Below are 17,091 nucleotides of genomic sequence, written 5' to 3' on the forward strand. Positions count from 1 at the left end.
GTACCTACAGTCTAGTGGATTCTTGAGGGGATTAAATGAGACAATGCAAGTAAAGTGCCAAACAGAAACAAAATACTCAAACAACAGTATTTGCCGTTATTGTTACTATTAAACATTAAACTTACTATGACAAAACTCCACAAGCTCTTTATGTAGTATTTAGGATTTTGTTATTTTACAGAAAACATTCATTTTAATCCTGTTTAAATAAAATCATTTTTAATAAAATAATTCATTTACCTCGCTTTCTTCCATCAGTAAAGAAGCTTTTGGTTTTTTTCTCAAGTTTGAAGTAGGTAAAAAGAAGAATCAAGGCAAATATCAGATCACTGAAGAAAAATAATCATTAATTTCAGGTGAGACCCTGTTTTTGGCATCAACTCCTTCCTTAACTTAGACACGGACAGAGCCTCATAAAAATTTTCATCTACTTACCTTCACAAATATTTCATCAGTATTTTAATATAGCTTAGATTATACCAATTAAAAATTTAAAATACTTTAGTAACTAAAACTATATTATACATAGTTATTTTAAAATTCTTTTAAAAAAGAAAGAAAAATGAAGTGTTATACTTCAGTTTCTACAATTTTTTCTGTGCTCAACTACTTGTTTGATATGCCATGAAGCAAAATTAATACAGAAGATCAAAAATAAGAAATTGCTAGGTCATTGGTTCAAGCTCACTCCAGCTGAATTGCGATTTAAAATGTTATGATGGCTCATTACTGTCGGAAAACTGTATGGGCCCTACATGAAATAGAATAATCAAAATTCTTAAAGTGAAATATGAGGGTAGTTTTATCATTACTAAAGAAGTGACACCAACTAAATTGTCTCTTTTAAAGATGAACAAAGAACAAATATTAAATCCTTCACTGCATTGGAAATGCCCAGGCTCTTATGAGCCCAGATAAATTTCTGGTTCTGTTAATGTTACAAAAACATTATTAGTTCCACTTTTCAAAAATCTTTAACTATCAACCTTCTGTGACAAAAATTACCAGTTACTCATTATGACCAACCATAAATTCGAGCAACTTGTAGGGTTATTAAAAGTTATCTGGAAAAACTCTATTCTTCCCTGGATAGAACATTTTCTGCCTGTTTTTCAACATCTCACACAGTGACTAAGATACACAGTTCAGGGAAGAATAGCCTCTACTATTTCTCTAACACTACTGAAAACAAGTAGCATATAAATCTTGGTAGACCATCCTTCAGATCACTCTTTATAGTATACATGGGGTTTTGGTACAGTAATCAAATAACTCTCACAGTGCAAGTCATAAGTCATGTGAAGTCTAGTCGTATACATATGTTAACAAAACCTCACATTAATAGATATTACATATGTAAAATATATATGAAATCTGATAAGCAAAGTTTAAAATCTAAATATAACCACTTATTTTTTTTATCCCAAACTCTTTTCAGATTTTAACAAATATATCTTATTCTATTGTTCTAATGCTATTTTAAGGCCCTCCTTTGAGAAACAATGTTATTAATAAAATTAATATTTTAGCATGTTTACAGAGGCTCACATACTACTAAGCAACAGTGTCACTAGTAAAATATTTTATATCATTCCCATACCAATGTCAAAGCAATAATGTACGCACAATAGTAGAGAATATCCCCACATATTCCAAAATAAAATTATAATTATTTTCAATACATATTTTAAATTATACATTCCAAGAAGTAGTTTCATGTCTTTTAAATCCAGTACATTAATCCTCAATCTTATGTCCCAATATTAATGTAACAGTTGTGATCTCTATGGAAGAGAGAACATTCTAAATTCAAAATCTTTTTTTCCCAAATTTTACTTCTAACTCTATAAACTATTGGGGTGAAGTGTTAATAAATGGCAACCTAGGTATTCCAACCCCCACCCACAGGGTATGTTTCAATTTTAAAACAAAATAATTCTATTTTCTAGTAGTAATTGAAGATGTAAGACACATTTACTTCTCTAATGCAAAGCAACTAAAACTTGATGCTTTTTTTTTCATCCTGAATTGGTTTTATATGGCAAACTGGCTCTAAAGTGTGGGAATAAACCTTTCCATTTTTTTTCTTTCATAGCTCTGAAAAAATACATTTCAAAAATACATTTCAAAATACACTAATACTATTTCTAAGAGTAATAAACCTGTAGATAAACAATACTAAAATTTAACTCTCAACATCTTGCGCTTTTTTTCTTCAGGTTTGTTCCTTCAAAAAATCATTTTTTGGATACTTCTAAAATAATGGAAAAGAGATCAATCAAAAGAAAAGCTCCCATAGCTAAGATGACATATTAGATACAAGTATTTTGGAGGAAATATCCTGGGGATTGGGAAGGGAAGAGTCAATTTAATATCTTATAGAAAATTTCATGCCCATAAAGATATTCCTTCATTAGTTTTAGAAATCTTGAATTGCATTAACTGCATTAATGCAATCAAGTTTCTGAAGAGATTTGTATTACTTCACTTGTCTTAACTTTATTTCCTTCAGAAAGGAAGGAAGGAAGAAGAAAAGTTTATCATTTTTAGGGGGGCAACTTAATAATAAAATAATAAAAATGCTGGTAGATACTAATCCTTACAAACTCTCTTTTATATGGAGTAGTATTTACTTACTGTTTTTCCTAAATGACCAGAATTTATTTGACTAAATTCTATTTCATGTATAAGCATGATAATCTATATGGAGTAGCATTTAAATGATCTTTAGACTTTAACCACTTAAAAATGAGTATATGTTGTTTTCATAGTTTAAAAACCAAAGTTACTTTTCAGAGCCCCAGGTTAGATGCACAGTTAGATTTCTGTAGTTTCTGACAAGTTTACTTAATATCACTGTTTAGTATGTGTACCTTATGTTCAATGTTGCTTTACAGCAGATTCATCTTTCTGTGCTATTACACAATTTTAAAGATGAAATTAGTTTAAGAAAAAGCAGTATCACAACTCATCTATTTGCAGGTGCGAGTTAATCTTTCTGTGGCAGTGTGGCATACAGAGTAGCTTAAAGTTCAGCAACATTTCATACAGAAATTGTTCACAACTACAATGTCTAATTTCAAAACTTAAGTGATAAAACAAATTTCCGGAAGGAAAAATCTCAAGAAACAAGGCTTCTCCATTATTTTAGGCTTCCAACTTTCCCTCCTGAAGTTTGTCTTCCCCACACCACACACATATCTGTAATCTGTTAAAATGGAGTGTATAAGCATAAGGTGCACCAATGGTTAAAACTGCATATCTGATCAATCTTTACAGTCTGTTATACCTGATTATGTAATGCTGTTCCCTAAATCTGTAGCATTCTACCCTAAATCAAGAAAGCAGTCTGTGATAGTGAAAAAAAATGTATCTTTCATCTTCCACTACAGGTTTTAGGCAGAGATATCTTTGTTAGAAATTCAGCTAGTAGTGTATCCCTGGGCAAAGCTACTTAACTAGTCAGAGTTTTCTTATTTCTTTAATGGAGAAAAAAAAAAAAAATCAATACCTTGCAGAATTGTTGGGAGAATTAGAGAAAATATATATAAAGTGCTGAACACAGTGACTGACACATAGAATGACAAATAAATAATGATTACTGTTTTGTTGTTATAGGTTATTTTTGAAATACACCTAGGCTAGAGAATATGGAACTCAAACTTCCAAAGTTCTTATTTTGGAGGTCATTGAAAAACAAATTTCACACTGAAAAAATACCCTTGAGTCTAACATCTTCATTTATTCAACACTATTTGGTGCTTTTGACATTTGAAGACACTATTCTTAATGTCAAGGATACCTCAGAGAAGAAATTAGATGCATTATCCCTTGCCCTCAAGAAACTTACATTTTAGAGGAAGACAGACATTAAACAACCAATTCCACAGTTACTTAACTGCAATTGGGATTGCAGTGCAGTGTTACAAAGAAAACCTGCTAAAGGGGTAAATGACCTAACAGGATCAGAATTTAAATTTCTACACAAACATCCTTCCTCCCTCCAAGGGTTTTCAATCACTCTCTCTATAATTAAACCTAATCCAAACTTTTGTATAGACTTGATCTGTCTGGCTTTTAAAACAACAAAATCAGTAATTAACCTGACTTCAGCCATTTTTATGTGCAGAACTGTATAGTGAAAATATAGAACCTGTGTAAAACCTACAAATTAATTTGAAGTATTCCATATAATGACTTCTTAACAAAAGAGAAAGCAAAGATATAATATAGGTAAGGGTCTGTCTGCTATTTACTATGAACTCATTGGAAAATACATTTCGTGATAGATTATAAAACCAATATTTTTATTTTATGTGCATGCCATTATTTTTAATAATGACTCAGTTTTCAGAATGTTTTTATTAGAGTAAAATAAATATTTACATATTCATTACTAAAAAACATTTCTGTGACTTTTAAGGCCAGTACAATTCTGATTTGCTTACTAACAGAGCATTTGTCTTCACTCAGGTACCTTTTAAAATCTGCCACCTTAAAAAAATTTTTTTTTTGTAAATCTGGGGGGCATCCATTTTAAAGACAACTTCAAGATTCCTATCTTCAGAACTTAGTAGGTTGTTTGTTGTAGAATAGTGCCATTAAAGTCCCAAGTACACTTAAAGGGAAAAAATGAGTGATCAGATCAACTCTCCCAGCAAAATGAAACTAAGTCTATTCCATAAAACAGAATCTATCTCAATGTTTGTCTTAGATTCAAGCAACATTCACCTAGAAATTAATGCAACGACAATTAACCCAGAACAGTCATTGTCAATTCTCCAAAAGTGGCCTCTTCACCTATATTTAGTTCATAAGGCAAACCAGTCCAGGATTCCTGCTGCCAATTATAATGAATGGAAGAAATATATTTAAATCAAATAGCACCATCTAGCAGAACCGTCACCACTTTGCCTACAAGAGTAGATGTTACTTGGTGTTCAGTTTGGTAGATTTGACAGCAAAATGGCAATATCACAGAATTAGAGCTAGAAAGGACTACAGACACACCAGGTTCAACTTCCTCATTATTGTATTAGATACTTAAAAAAATTTTCTACAAAGTTATCAGAATATAGATTAAATTCAGCCATTCCTGGAAGTTCAAGTAAAATACAAAATTACTTTAATTCTCAAATTCAACCACTCCCCAAATAAATAAGATTATACCTCAATACACATTTCAATTCCTTCACTCCCAAAAATGTGAAATCCAAATACTCTAAATCCAAATACTCTAAATCCAAAAATCATTAAAACATCTTCCCTAAATGTCTCTATTTTCTCAGATATATTGCAACCAAATAGTAAATGCACACAGATTAGGCTATTTCAAAACTTCAATTCCAGTAACTTGCTGTTTCTTAAGCAAGCTATAATGCTAAGCCTTTTACATACTCCTTGTCACAGCAACAAGATCCTGAATATAACTCAGAAAATACCTCTGGGGGGGGTGGGGAAAAAAAGTACCTCTCCGTTAATTTTTTTTGTTTTGCCACATCAAGGCCTGCCTCCCCTAAATCCTACAGGAATTATGTGTGTTGCTGCCAGCACGAAGATTAGGAAATGTTCCCATCCCTAGGGCACAAGAAACTTTCAGGAGACGACTACTAACTGCCAGCTAGGAGGGAAACTCGGTAGTTTGCACGTTCGGTTTTTATTTACGCAGCTATTTCCGCGCGCAAGGTAACTAAAGCAGCTTTTGAGAGATGCTCTCAGACTTTTTCCCAGTCTGAACCCCTAGGAAAGGCAGAGCGCGTCCAATGACAAGGATACACTTCACCCTCAGAGTGGAGGTGGTTACTGGGAATCACTGTTAGATCTGCTGTACAGAAAAGAGGGGTTCTTCCTTAGTGGTCACAGTCACTATTCGCTCTCATTGTTAGTAACAAGCAAATCACAGTTACAAGTACATAAGAATAGCAGCAAACAACCCTGCTTCGCAGCTTGCCGTGACGGTGGCATCCCCGGCCGGGAGGGGCTCTTTTCTCGCCAGCCTCCTCTGGGCTCCCACCGAAGTTAACACCTGTATCTCCCCGCCACCCCGACCAAACAACTAACTCCTCCCCGCATCCACGCTTCTACCCTTCCCGCAAGTCCCCGTTCGGACCACTGCCCCCTCCCCACCGCAGACAGCCCTCCTCGCGCCGGGCGTCGCGGCTCCCACGGCTACCCCTCCGCGCCCCGCGACCCCCGCCCCGCCCGCCGCCCGGGCCGCCGAGGCCCCCAGACGTTTGAGAGGTTGCAAGTCTCCAAAAAAAGTTCTCCAGCCCCGGCCGCCGCGGAGTCGGGTCGCCTGAGAGCGGCAGAAACGCCAGCCTACCCCAGCAGATCCCGCTTCTCGCCAGCACACTTTTCCTCACAGGGAACTCGGTCTTAGACTCCCAAACTTCAGCGGCGCCCCTGGCGCCCCCTGCCCGGGCTCCGCGAGGCGCGCGGGGATGAGAATGCCGCGTCCCTCCGCCGGCCGGAGAAAGCCCCGACGCCCACCCGACCCACGGCCGCACACGCCCTCCGCGCCCCACGCGCGTCTCCGCGCCCGGCGGGGCCCCGCTCGGCCGCTCCGCGCCCGGCTTCCGCCCGCCGCGCGCCCGGCACCGCCGCCCTCGCCTTGCTCGGCGCACCCGGCCCCGAGTCCCGGCACCCGAGCCCCCGCCGCGGCGCCCCTCGCGCTGCCGGCCGCTCGCGCTGCCCTCCCCGCCAAACACCCACATTCCCTCCGCTTGCCCTCCTCCACGCAGCTGCCCTTTCTCCCCCTACCCGCGACCCACGTAGTCTCTCCGCTCCCCGCAGCCCCGGACCCCAGCTCTAAAGTTACTTTGTGAGGAGGTGAACCCGCGGGTTATTTCCCTCAATCACCCAAACAAGTTTCCATCCCCACCACCAGCACCGCCGCCGCCCCCCGATACACTCGCTCCCTCCCGCCGCCAGACCCCAGGGCCGCCCGCCCCGCGCGAGCCCCTCCTGGGAAACAGCCGCTCCCCGCACCGCATTCCCCACCTCGCGTACCCCTCCCCCTGCCAGCCCACCCCAGGCTCTCCCCGGGCGGAGAGTGTCTGTGTGTCTCCGAGAGAGTGTGCGAGTGCGTGCGTGTGTGTGTGTGCGCGCGTGTGAAGGCGGAGGTGGGTGAGAAGCGGAGACACTTACTTCTCCCGGGCCTGGCTGTCGGACGGGACGGCGCTGCTGTTACTCTTGCCTTTGCCGTACATGCTTGTGCCGAGAGCAGCTCCCACTGTCACGCACCTGTCAACCCATCACAGCCTCCCCGGGAACAGCCCCGTCCCCATGGCGACCCACGCAGCTACCCCCACTATTGGCCGCCCCACGCCAAAGCTCCGCCCCCTTCGCCCAGGCAACGCATGAGACTGACAGGCCTCCCCCCTCCCTCCGGCCTGCCGAAGCGCGCGGCGGCGGCTACAGCCTAAGCGGCAGTCTCCTCCCTCCTTCCCTCCCTCCCGGGTTCCCTCCCTCCTTCCCTCTCCGATCTCCTCCCTCCACCCGCTCTTCTACCCCCCTCCCCCCTCCGAACCCCGGCGCAAGGGGGGAATTAGAAACTGCTCTAGAAGGATTTTAAACAACTGGCTGTTCTCTCCATTGCCGCCCCTCCCCCCGCGCCGCCCGCGCTCGGCTCCTCACTGGAGAGAAGGCGCCGGGAGGAGGGGAAAGTGCGGCCTGGAGTCTCTGGCAGGAGCCGACGGAGCTGGAGCCGTGGCGGGCCCAGACTTCTGGGCGCCCGCCGAGTACACAGGCAGACCTACGGCCCCAGCCGTCCTGGGGTCCCCCCCACCAGCCCCTTTCTCCCGCTCCTCTCCTGTCTGTGACCCCGCGCCGGTACCCAGGATTGATCTTTGCCGCCCTCGGCCCTATTCCCTGTGGTATCACCCTCCGCCCTGCTCCCAGAGGGCCGGCTGCCGAGGGACACGCGCGCCGTTCCCTCGACCTTCTGGCTCAGCAACCGGGAGGGACTCGCCTTCCTTCCCGCGGAGGGACAGCCTCCGGCACTTGGCGCCGCTGGGATGGCGTCGCCTGGCCCCTGGGGCCGCGCCCTGCAATCTGGGGGAGCATTCTGCTAGGGCCTGCCTCCCAGAGATGGCCCGGTGACTCCTGGGGACTCAGTGGCCTCCACCCCGTCCCCTTAAGACCGGAGGCCCGCGGCGCACCACGCACCAGCTTCCCTGCCAGATCTGCTGCAGAAAAGAACTCCAGGTATCCCCCACCTGGCCTGCTTTTCCAGCCTTTGTCGTTAATGCCAACTCATCCTGACCTTTGGAGTGGAAAGGGCCATAGAAGGCCTTTAAAGACATCCCTGTCCTTGTCCATCAGCATAGGCCCCAGCTGCCCTCCAAGGTGTGCAAAGATGTGCCACAGCTGAAAGGCTGCCCCAGAGTATTTCTGGATCCAAGCCCCTAATCCCATTTCAGTAAATGCATAAAAGTTTCTAAAACACACACAACCTGGTTCCCAGTTGAATTTCATCTCGTGGAGATCCTTGGATGTAAAATCAGACAAAGTGCAAATAGGGTTAAAAAGAAGAGATGGGCATCAAATAGGGAGTGAGAAGGGAAGAGTGGTGCAAGTGGGGGTCGGTCGGATGGGGGAAAACATCAGGAAAGGATGAAAAGACATGGAACAGCCTATGGGAGGGGAGAGGAAAGGAGTCAAATGGAGAAAGGTACCTTTCTATTCTGCACATACAGCTTTAAGCTTTTAGTAGTAGGATCATAAAAATGTATATGGAGAAACGGAAATAGATGGAATGGAAAGAAATGGGCTTGTGTGGGCATTGACAGCAAGTGATAGGAATAAAACAACAGAAGGTAAGGAAAGGCAGTCAGTAAAAAAGAGAGAATCAGAAAAGGTGCTGGCAACCAAACATAAATCAAACACTGGGAAAAATGAAGAGAAAGGACCTGCCATACTGATGTTAAGGAAAATGAAAAAAAATTGGAAAAGGTGAAGTGTAAAAGATAGGTAAGAAGAATAACAGAAACAGGATTAAATGAAGTAGCCATAGAATATAACAAAAGATGATGAAAACAAAAGAGGATTGACTGATATAAAAGATATAAGAAAAATAAACATGCTTTTATAAAAAGGACAAAAATTCAGCCAATAGAAGTGAAGATAACATGATAAAAGTCACAGTGGCTTAAATTGATTGATTTTCAAGAGAAGTAATTTGCCATTTCTTACTCAAAATTCTCTCTGTTTACAATGACCTGCAATGATTTGGTGATGGGGACATGGCATTCATGGGCTCTGAAGAACTGGAAGGAGTTCTCTTGATGAACCTCTCTTGATGAACTTTTGTTCAAAATGCTCAAATGTTATTAGGCTGCCACTCTTTACAAACTCTACCTTCAAGGTTAGCACTGTGTAATTTGTTGTTCAATTATCTACTTCCATTAGCTTTAACCCAGAAAATTATTAGCATCTCCAGGCTCTATCTCCCATAGAATGTTCCCTGTAAGGTGCTGCTTCGAGAATGCTGTCAAGGAGAGAGCTCTGGCAGCTGCTGCCCACACCTGGAATAAGGTAAGATTTCCATTTAAAACCAAGAGTGGGTTTTATACTATTATCTAAAAACAAATTCGATATTATCTTTGCACTGGTGTTGGGATTCTCTCTGATTCTCAGTCACGGCACATTAGAATTGCCTTAGGAGAATTTATTTCTTTTTTGTTGGTTTTTGTTTGTTTGTCCCAGACTAACTAAATCAGAAACCTTGGAGATGGACCCAGGCATCTGTACTTTTTATAAGCCCCAAGTGATTCTTATATGTAACCAGGGCTGTTGACCTCTGCTCTTCAGTATCCATTTAAAGACAGCCAATGGGCACCATCTCTCAGAGCAAGATATTTATGTTGTGGCTATACAAAGCAGATGACCCTCCCCATGTTAGGTATTAAGACATCTTTACAGTGGACTTTACTTTCTACCCAGTGAGCCAACAAATTTGTTAATAAGATGAAAATGTATGTGTTCTTATAGTACAAGACCACAAATAGCCATGGTTTAATTTGCTGTTTCCTGAAGAGAAAGGAAAATGAAGAAAGAAAACAAGAAAGGCTGTGTGCTGTCTACAGCTGTAAGTTATTCGTTTGATTGGTCTTTACCCAGATTTGTTACATGGAAGAGTCTTAAGTAATGGCATATTTTCTGATATTTAAAAAATAAATAAATTATAGATCTGCACAGTGGGGTATGGAATTCAAAACAATTTGGTCTTAGTATCTGGAAATAATAAAATGCCAAAAGGTCTTAGTTCAGAACTTGCCAAGTTAATGTCAGAGTTACCTTTACAAGAATGTTATCATGCAACAAATATACAAAGTGAAAACATGACTTCACATGGTATTCCTCCACATGGTAACCTTACAGCTTAAGTAATCAAATCAATTATCATTAAAATATCTAAGCAGCTACCTGAACCATCATCTCTGTTTTATTTTTCTCTTAATGTTAACACATGTAAATAAAATGCTTCTTTGCCCTTGTTCAAATTATTTTGAGTATAAAGAGTGTTCTTTGCATCAGCAACTGTATCTCATGGGGCCAATTTTGTAATTAATGAGATTTGAAACACATATTCAGAGCCAAATTTGAGATCCCAGACACAGAATTGAAGATCCATGTTTTGTTTGTTTTCATTTTTTAAAAGGGGGAAGAAATTGGAGCTTTAAAGCTTCCTAGTGTAAAGAATCACAATATATTTTTTATAAGTTTTGGGGCTTTTTAAACCTCACTTATGAAGCTGATTAATTTGGGGGAGCTAGGTTTGGGGTAGGGGAATGCTGACCACCTGAGAATATTTGCATTTGAGGTCGATTTTTTTTAAACTTTCTTCTGTCAGATATAGAACACCACAATTACTCAATCATTAGGTCTTTTTTCCCTCCCATTTTGTTTGGGCACATATGCACAGTTTTCTCTTTCTGGAACCTGCATCTTATTCTTGGAAGTCCTTATCATTTTAAAACAGGCAGTTTATTATACCACCCTGCTCAAGCTCTAGATTGACTATACATTCCCTTGATTCTAATTTTTTCTCTAAAACATTAAGGTTAATAATGTCTGTATTCTTACAGTGCATGGAACATTAGAAAAGATTTCCCTTTGCTACATAGAACAAAGAGACTACCTCTTTATGTTTAAATGGAAGCTAATCATGAATTTAATTATTTGCATCACATAAAATACTTAGCATGTTAACTTAAAAAAGAAAAACATTTAGAGTAGAAAATAGTTTAAAATAAACTATTTACACATAAAAATGAATTTTCTTGTTTGGGGGTAATTTTTCCAAAGGACAAAATTATACTATTATTTATTTGTTTTATAGAACTAATTAGTTTAAGAAAATAACGTCTCCCTACTTACATTCATATCACTTTTCATTTGAAGTCGTTTAGCAGAATATACCCCAGTTAATTAGATTTTCCTGACCAGCTTTTTAAACTGGGGAAACTGAGTCCTAGAAAAATTCATTAGCATGATCTGATCCATAAAGAAAATAGAACTAGTTCCAAGATGAGAACTCTGTGTTCCTGGCTGATTGTCCTGTTCCCAGACCACGAAGCCGCACCTCTTTCTCTTAGAAGTGACTATTCCACAGAGGAATGTGAGCAAGCTCTGAGATGTTTGTCACTCAAACTACCGTATGAAACTTCACTCCCGGGACTTCCCTGGTGGAGCAGTGGTTGAGAATCCTCCTGCCAATGCAGGGGACACGGGTTCGAGCCCTGGTCTGGGAAGATCCCACATGCCACGGAGCAACTAAGCCCGTGCGCCACAACTACTGAGCCTGCACTCTAGAGCCCACAAGCCACAACTACTGAGCCCGCATGCCACAACTAGTGAAGCCTGCGCGCCTAGAGCCCGTGCTCCGCAACAAGAGAAGCCACTGCAATGAGAAGCCTGCGCACCGCAACAAAGAGTAGCCCCTGCTCGCTGCAACTAGAGAAAGCCCGCGTGCAGTAACGAACACCCAACTTAGCCATAAATAAATAATAAAAATAAAAAATTTAAAAAAAGAAACTTCACTCCCAAACAGACCAGCGTGCTCATATTCGCAAATATGTTCACGTGCCATGTACCAAAGTAGTGAAATGAACAGAGTCATTAGAACTACAATACGATGCAACATGGTCTCTCATACCAGAATAATAAATGAAACGGGGCCTCAAATTAACATTATTTGACACACTGCTATTGGTTTAACATCAGTTAATCTGAGGCAATGACTGTTTTCTTAACCTATTGCCCTGGATTTTTAAAATCCCAATTTAGATATTCATAAACACTTACCAGTGGGTTAGGAGAGACAGTGTGCAAATCTACTGGTTCTAAATAGTTCCATCTCTAGAGTGCCTAGTTTTTTTAACACTATCAAGAATTGGAAATTTAGGAACTTGGAATAATTCTGATCCAAAAAATTGTGCATAAGCTGAAGATGAATAAAAATTTTTTTAAAAAAACAAAACTGGGCTACCATGTATGGCAATTTCTCACACTTTAGCACATTTTGCAAAACAAATTCCAAGTGTTGCAGTGTTCACTGGCTGGATTTTTGTCATTAAATGTTGAAAGTTATGTAATAGGTAGCATGCCAAAGAGTGTTCTTTATTCAAAAGTATTACTATATATTTTTAGTGCATTCCAAAATCTTCACAATGGTTTTTCACCTGCTAAGGTTATGCCAATATGATGTCTTTGCACTCTTGGAGTTGACAAAAGCCCCAGTCTCAAGAGGGAGGCTGTGCAGCATTCCAGGTGGTAGCATTTCCTTCTGTTGGGAGTGGAAATGCAGGGAAAAAAATAGCACTACATTTGCTGTTCATAATTTTCCAACATAACTGGGTCTTCTAACCAAGTGTGGCAGAAAAGGAAGATAAAATATATCACAATTGTATTTTATTTACCTTGAAATAGTTTAAGAACAGTATTGAAAATCTGTTTAAGACAAGTGCTGAATATTGTCATTGCCAATAGTCAGCCATAAGGAATAAACAATCCTATCAGGGTCATGTATACTTCCCAAAGATATAGAGGGCACTTTAAATATTTTATTTTGGGGTGTTCAAAAAGTCTTTGAAACCAGTTGGATTCCATCCTATATACTGCAGTAAGTTCCTGAAGATTTGTAAGTACTCTGGGGACTTCTCTGGTGGTCCAGTGGTAAAGAATCTGCCTTACCATGCAGGGGACATGGATTTGATCCCTGGTTAGGGAACTAAGATCCCACATGCCATGTAGCAACTAAGCCCGTGTGCCACAACTACTGAGCTCATGTGCCTCAACTAGAGCCCGCGTGCCGCAAACTACAGAGCCCACGTGTTCTGGAACCCATGTGCCACAACTACAGTGCCCATGGGCCCTGGAGCCTGTGCGCCACAACTAGAGAAGAGAAAATCGGCACGCCAGAACTAGAGACAAGCCCACGCACCACGACAAAGAACCTGCGCACCGCAACTAAGACCCAACGCAGCCAAAAAATAAAAATAAAAATAAATAAATATAAGTACTCTGTGGTGGTAATTACTACCTGCTAGCATCATCATCATTAGATTATACATGTACAAACCAGATTTCTCATCAGATGAATAATGTTATAATCCAATTATCATCAGCTTTCTAGACTCCTCAGGTCTTTTTCCTTGGACCTAAATTTTTGAGGCAGAGGAGAGAAGGATCTCCCTGCCACATGTTGCTGAGCTATTGACTACTACAAGGCAAATCCCCATCAGCCTCACTCAGCTTCTAAGACAAGTTGTCTGTAGTATTGGGGGCCAGTGCTAAGAAAGTTAAGAAAGAATACATTTTTGACTTATGGTCTGCTACTCTGAGCTTACCTCCTACCCTGTAATACTCATGGGATTTTAATTCTTGGAGGAGAAACTTAATGTGTCCAACCCTGTGGACACTAGTTAGGGCTAAAGTTGTTGCTATGTTAAGGAGAGGGGTTTTTTTGGTTTTTTTTTTTAAGTTTTAAATTTTATTTTATTTATTTTTTTATACAGCAGGTTCTTATTAGTTATCCATTTTATACATATTAGTGTATGTATGTCAATCCCAATCTCCCAGTTCATCCCACCACCACCCCCCGACCTTGGTGTCCATACGTTTGTTCTCTACATCTTTCTCTATTTCTGCCCTGCAAACCAGTTCATCTGTACCATTTTTCTAGGTTCCACATATATGCGTTAATATACAATATTTGTTTTTCTCTTTCTGACTTACTTCACTCTGTATGACAGTCTCTAGATCCATCCACGTCTCTACAGATGACCCAATTTCGCTCCTTTTTATGGCTGAGTAATATTCCATTGTATATATGTACCACATCTTCTTTATCCATTTGTCTGTCGATGGGCATCTAGGTTGCTTCCATGACCTGGCTATTGTAAATAGTGCTGCAATGAACATCGGGGTGCATGTGTCTTTTTGAATTATGGTTTTCTCTGGGTGTATGCCCAGTAGTGGGATTGCTGGGTCACATGGTAATTCTTAGTTTTTTAAGGAACCTCCATACTGTTCTTTAAGGAGAGTTTTGACCAAGGATACTGACCTCTGGAAAAATCTAATTAGATTCTGTGTTTGATGCAGAGGTGCCCAGAAATTAGAGGCTTCAGGAGCACTATATCCATTTGCCCTAGCGTTTCAGCCTGGTCCAGTTTCTAGGAGGGTGGCAGGCAAAGAGCTCACTCTGGTGATAGGTATGGGTAGTCTGTGGAGAAGGGTGGTCATGGAAGAACCCAGCTCTGGGCACTTTCTCCCACCCCTCTGGAAGAGTTACCCCTGTACCCCGTTTCTGTACTGCTTCCTTTGTTTTTGCCTCGGCACTGTGTCCTTTTAGGAGCTGTCAGTTCTATTCTATGGTTTGGGTATTTTCTTTATTTTAAAGGAGCATTTATCATGTGTGGCACAAGGAGACACATCCATGTCTCAGGAATATTCTAAAGACCTGGAGAGTTCACTAAAGGGTTGTGAGAGTGGTTGAGGGGAACAGGACTGCATCTCATCACCTCAGCTTCCAGTCAGGGAAGGTTCTTCAAAGGGCTTTACCATGTAAACTCCTACCTTCCCATTCCTTCTTTTCCCTGTTCTTCCTCTCTCTCTTCCCTCTTTCCTTTATTTTCCCCTTAGCCCCTGACAAAAGGACAAAAGGTGAGAGAAATAGGGAAGTTTTGGGGGGAAATATTAGATTGAAATACATGAAACTGCTATTTTTGCAAGTCAAATATGGTTGACTGTTGGCAATAGTATATGGTTCAACCATACAAGAATTTCAGTTCTTGCAAAGCATGCCACAGTCTTCTTATGTATTAACAACACTAATATTTATCAAGCCCTTGCAGTGTGCCAGGTACTATCTAAGTGCTTTACATAGAGTATCTCACGCAATGCTCTTCACAAGCATTTGAGGTAGGTGTTATTATTCTCAAAATTTTCTAGTTTATACAACTACTGAATAATAAGAGTGTATTTCTCACCCAGACAGCCTATGTCTTCAGGCCCTCTAAGGAATCTGATACATGCATCCTTCCAACCACCCCTGCCCCTTAACATTTACTCTTTCATGTACCATGATTCTGGAAGGGCAACTTCTCTATGAATTCAGGTTGAATTAAATATAGGTGGGACCACTTGAGCAGGGCTTATGGGATCTTGCTTCAGCATGGTAAGCAGCAATGAATTCTGTTCTTACAGCCAACCCCCTGATTAAATAAAATCAGAAACACCAAGCCACATCCTGCTTTATTACAGCCTTGTCCTTTATCAAGTACATCATTTCTCCCCCCTTTTGACTGTTGCAAAGTGAATCCCTTGGCTCACTATAGGTTATTAAAAGGAGAAATGATGTAGCATGAATCTATTTCTTTTTTGATTTTTAAAAGAGGTGAGGATTCTCCTTACTCTGACTAAATTGGTCAGTTCATGTCTTCTCTCCAGTCTTGGCCTTGTTCATTCCTCTGGGAAATGTCAATCACATTTCCCAGATCTAGGTGGCTGTGTGATCTATGGAAGATAAAACCCCAAAACCAAGGTCTTTGTTTTTTTAATTCACATTCTGCTTAGGAAGAGGGAGACCTGGATCACTGGATCCCATCGCCATGCATTCATTGATAACTGTAAAAGTGCCCTACCTCTGCAAATGGTCAAAAACTCATCCGCTGCATCTAAATCAGCAGATTGCAATTCCCTTTGTTTTTTTTTTTTTCCTGTGTGGTTTTCCTTTCCTGGTGAATTGTTGTAGTTCACTGCTACTTTTCCTTCTTCTCTTGTTTTTTTGGCTTCACTTCCTCCTTCTATTGTTGTAGCTGTCTTTTCCTCTCATCACTTTTCCTGTTGCCTTTCCAACTGGGTGGGGCCCCCATCCAGATCACTCACTCTCTGGCTCTAGACTCTCTTGGTCCCAGGGGAGAACAATCTTGTGCCAAATAGTCCCAATCTCTGGGGCATCAGAAGAAAGATCCTAGAGACTAAGTATCTCTAAAATTTTCTTTTATTGATTTATATTAAAATGAAATCCAAGGATGCCTAATTAGGTAAGAAAAAATACTCATCCTCTTGGCCTCCCAGCCCCAGACCATTCTGAACTCTGACAGCACCAACATCCTTCAAATCAAACAATGAAATCAACTTTGGTTACTTAGCATAATAGAAATAAACTTGTAATATTCTATTAGTGAAGGATCAATGTCTCCTGTCTTGAAAATAGACATCGGAGCTTGGCCTCAACATTTATGTAGCAGCAGGAGACCGTTATTTTGTGGCAACATTCGATTACATTGACATCAAGACAGATTTATTAAATTAATAAATAGTACATGATTTTCAGCCTTTCATTTCCAGCCCTCACCACCACCCTTCTCAAGGTGATTCTCTGAAACCCTTCATCCTAGTTTGGATTCCTCATTATCTATCATCTTTATTTCTTTTTTGTTATTTGTCAGTTTATACTCAAATTAATTTTTTTAAATATCTATTTTTTTCAGATGGAACATTTTAAATGGTTATTAAGAACAAAGTTAATAATGAGAATCATTGAATTGTTAAGTGTTAAAATATTTCACTGCCACAGTATTTGAA

At 40.7% G+C, this 17,091-nt stretch overlaps 1 protein-coding gene across 3 annotated transcripts in view; it reads right to left on the reverse strand.

Moving 5' to 3' along the window:
• SSBP2 (single stranded DNA binding protein 2) overlaps nucleotides 1-7,276 on the reverse strand; it is a 294,633-nt gene extending 287,357 nt beyond the window's left edge. For all 3 annotated transcript variants that reach the window (XM_068533619.1, XM_068533613.1, XM_068533601.1), the window contains exon 1: nucleotides 7,147-7,276. In XM_068533619.1, the coding sequence (XP_068389720.1) occupies nucleotides 7,147-7,208 (62 nt within the window). In that variant the 5' untranslated portion in view covers nucleotides 7,209-7,276. The remainder of the gene's footprint in view (nucleotides 1-7,146) is intronic.
• Nucleotides 7,277-17,091: the final 9,815 nt, after the last annotated feature.

Source organism: Eschrichtius robustus, chromosome 2 (assembly GCF_028021215.1).
Source record: "Eschrichtius robustus isolate mEscRob2 chromosome 2, mEscRob2.pri, whole genome shotgun sequence".
NCBI lineage: Eukaryota > Metazoa > Chordata > Mammalia > Artiodactyla > Eschrichtiidae > Eschrichtius > Eschrichtius robustus.